The sequence below is a fragment of the Nicotiana attenuata genome, unplaced genomic scaffold (genome assembly GCF_001879085.1).
Source record: "Nicotiana attenuata strain UT unplaced genomic scaffold, NIATTr2, whole genome shotgun sequence".
Classification (NCBI taxonomy): domain Eukaryota; kingdom Viridiplantae; phylum Streptophyta; class Magnoliopsida; order Solanales; family Solanaceae; genus Nicotiana; species Nicotiana attenuata.
Genome location: NW_017683217.1, coordinates 1,681 through 5,304, shown reverse-complemented (window position 1 = coordinate 5,304; position 3,624 = coordinate 1,681). Strand labels below are relative to the sequence as shown.

The 3,624-nt window shown below is 32.5% G+C and overlaps 1 protein-coding gene across 2 annotated transcripts; it reads left to right on the top strand.

Moving 5' to 3' along the window:
- Positions 1 to 403: 403 nt before the first annotated feature.
- Positions 404 to 2,737, top strand: LOC109222051 (casein kinase 1-like protein 1). 2 transcript variants are annotated; one of them, XM_019386461.1, is made up of 7 exons: positions 404 to 823; positions 912 to 952; positions 1,387 to 1,456; positions 1,550 to 1,698; positions 1,776 to 1,871; positions 1,951 to 2,021; positions 2,176 to 2,737. In XM_019386461.1, the coding sequence occupies exons 1-7, from the start codon at positions 748 to 750 to the stop codon at positions 2,312 to 2,314; spliced, it is 642 nt and encodes a 213-aa protein (XP_019242006.1). In that variant the 5' UTR covers positions 404 to 747; the 3' UTR covers positions 2,315 to 2,737. The 2 variants fall into 2 exon arrangements, with proteins under 2 accessions (XP_019242006.1, XP_019242007.1); XM_019386462.1 differs by having other exon boundaries at positions 405 to 823; positions 2,391 to 2,737.
- The last annotated feature ends 887 nt before the right edge of the window (positions 2,738 to 3,624 follow it).

Sequence of the window (3,624 nt, the reverse complement as noted above, 5' to 3'; positions counted from 1 at the left end):
ATTTTTTGCTGATTTACTTTTGTTAAGTTTCTATTGTTAAAATATAAAGGAAAAAGGTGAAATATTCTGTAACGTTGGCTTGCCTAGCGAGTACAATGTTAGGCGTCATCACGGTCCCGACGGTGAGAAATTTGGATCGTGACAAAACTCCTAGCATATTTATGTTAGAACTCCAATGCATCATAAAATTTCAGCATATTACACTAGAATCTTATATGTAAAAATTTCGAACTCCAACACAATATGCTGAAATTTTTCCTTTCATTTTTGAACGTAGCTACTTTTCAATTATAAACTGTAAATTATATATTAAGGCAAAATTAATTGACAAAAGTCAGGTTAAAAATGGAATAACGGAGTTGGGTCTTAATTTCAATACCGCGAAAAAAAAAGGGAAAACGTAAAATGCAGTAGGAAGAAGAAGAATAGAGAGAGAGAGAGAGAGAGAGAGAGAGAGAGAGAGATGAATTCAAATTGGATCAAAAGCAAAGCTGAAGCAGTAATGGAAAAGATTAAAAGATGATTCTTCTGCTGCTCCAATGCCATGACCTCCGAGGGAACAACAAGACAAAAAGCTGAAATCTGCAAATATTAAATCATATTATATCCATTCATTTCTTTCATAAGATAAACCTAATAATATCTTTTTTCTTCTTTGGATCCATTTTTGTGGATTGAAAGTTTTCTATTTATAATTGGGTTGTATCCTTTAATTATTTTCCTAATTAATCATCGAGCCTCTAATTAATGGAGCCTCGTGTTGGTAATAAGTTTCGTTTGGGCCGGAAAATCGGTAGCGGCTCCTTTGGTGAGATCTACCTCGGTATACACATTCTTCAATTTTGCTCTTTGTAATTAATTTTTTTGTTTTGTTTTTCATTTGTGGAAAATTATAATTTTGTCATTTTCAGGGACTAATGTTCAGACTAATGAAGAGGTTGGAGTTAAGCTGGTAAATATTGAATTTTCATTTGCTTTTTTCCAAATTTTTAACATTCAGCACGTACCTTTTAGTATAATTCTGTATTTTGTAGCTTCCTGATTGCTTAATAAGGAATTTGAGCTGCTATTAGTTAAAAGTTGGAGTATTTCTCATTATTTATTAGTATGAAATACTTTAGTTTTTTCCTCACTTGCATTTAGATCTAGAAGCTGCATAATCTTGAATATGATATTTACACCAGCAACAGTAAATGGATATTCCCAGCCAGCTCTTTTACCCCCTGGTTTTTAGTAGCTGAAACAAATGAAAGGATCTAAGTAACCTAACATGATATTGAAATAGTTATTAGCTTGTAGAACACTAGAAATCCTATTTATATTCGAAGATTGGTGGAACATTTTTGTCATTGCGATTAAACTACTTTTGCTGTTTCTATTACTCAGGAAAATGTGAAGACAAAGCATCCTCAACTATTATATGAATCAAAGTTGTATAAAATACTGCAAGGAGGAAGTAATTTCTCATTCTCCTGTTGGTTACTATTGCTTCTTTTACACGACGTTTATACCTTGTCCTTATAAGTTGGATTTTTTTTGACATTGATAGCTGGAATTCCCAATTTAAAATGGTTTGGAGTCGAAGGAGATTATAATGTCCTTGTGATGGATTTACTGGGACCTAGTCTTGAAGATCTCTTCAATTTCTGCAGTAGGAAACTGTCCTTAAAGACTGTTCTTATGCTTGCAGACCAGATGGTAGGTGTGAAGTTTTGCACTTGTTATTTATTTCGTTAACTATCTATAAACCTGTTTTCATCGTGCTCAATTGTCAGATAAATCGAGTTGAATTTGTACACGCCAAATCTTTTCTTCATCGAGATATAAAACCAGACAACTTCTTGATGGGATTAGGAAGACGTGCAAATCAGGTATTGGGATCAAAGCTATTGGTTGCTATACATCCACCTAGGAAATTATTGATTCATTACTACCATTGGTTACATATAGGTCTATGTAATTGATTTTGGGCTGGCCAAGAAGTATAGGGACTCCACCACTCATCAGCATATTCCATATAGGTAAGCTCCCAAAAACACCCCTCCCCATCTCATTTTTGATTAATCATATAGGTAAGCTCCTTTGAACTTTTCAAGAGAGGATAAGATAATCTTCTATCTATGGGATTGAGGATGGTTTCATAACAAGTATGAGCTCTATCTTGTCTTGTTGCAGATTTTTCTATGAAAGGACAAAAAAGATGATTTCTTTTAGTTTGCATCAACTCTATAACACTATGATCCTTTCTTCCTCCTTCAGGGATACTCCTGTATTTCAATTAGTTTGTCCCTTTTTGACTTGTGAGACTTATTAACAGAAGAGTTCAAGATAAGAGTTGTTTAATATCTGTAGGGAATTATTGTGACTAGAGTTTGACTTTTGTATTGCAGAAGAACAAAGTAGAGGTTAAAGGTCTACTGAGAACAATGATATATTTATCCGTTAAAACCTCTTTTGGCATGCAAAATGAATCAAGAAATTACTTTCAAAGAAAATGGATGGTAGAGATCCCAAAGAGAAAAGAAAAACAAGTACTTATGGTTTGAGGGAGTTGTACTTGTGAGTAAAGACTGAGGGAATTTCAGTTTGTTTCTTTTCTTTTTTTAAGTCATAAGATACTATCCTAGTCAAACACCAAGTGAGTCCAAAATTACCAGCTACATTGGGTCTCCTGGATTTCTTGGTATTGACACAATGTATCACTAGTATATCACAAATTGGTATCACAATTTTGGTACAAGCAAATTAGTCATTAGAAACTTAGAACTGCATCAGAAATTTAAAATGGGTTTTTATCTTATCTAACATGATTTTAACATCACTTTTCTCACTTAGATATCAAACTTGATATCTAAGTGAAATAAGTGATGTTAAAATGTGATATTTTTGTAAAAGAGTTTCACGTTCATCAAAAAAAATCAATTGCTTTTCATCCAAATGATTATTATTTGTATCTATAACTATTTTTCTTGCAGTACACTTTTTTTCCCTTCACTGGCATCTTTCTCAAGCCCACACTTCACTTGATCTTTGTACTTAAAAGTTAAACTCTAGAAGATCTTGACTCTTTTCTAGGTTTTTTTGCCTTTGACATTACTGACTCCCACTTAAGAGGCAAGAAGCAGCAGATGAAGTGGCTTATGAATTTTAGAATATGAAACGTACTATTTTTTTTAATGAAGGAAGAAGTTTCATTAAAAAAGGCATCAAGAAGATGCTAAAGGTTATAAAATAGGCGAGTTAGCTCTTACACAGACGAAATACATGAAATATACATTATTAACTTAAAAAAGGAAACTTACATCATTTATAGCTTCTGATGTGGAACTTTCTCCTGTTTATTCATTTTCTAATTTTCTAGAGCGAGAATGAATTATTTAAACAAGAATATTATCGAACTTCTTAAAAATATTATAACTAGTCTTATGATACGCGCGTTGCGCGTGTACACTATCTCAATGATTTTTTTTTAAGAAAATCATATAAATATGGACAAAAAGATGCTTGGTGGATAACTTCGGTGCTCAGATTATTAACCTTTCTTTATTGTACCAGAGAGTATTTATTACTTTTTTCAGCCCAATTTTGTTGTCCAATTTTAATTTTTTCGATTGTTATGTAGAA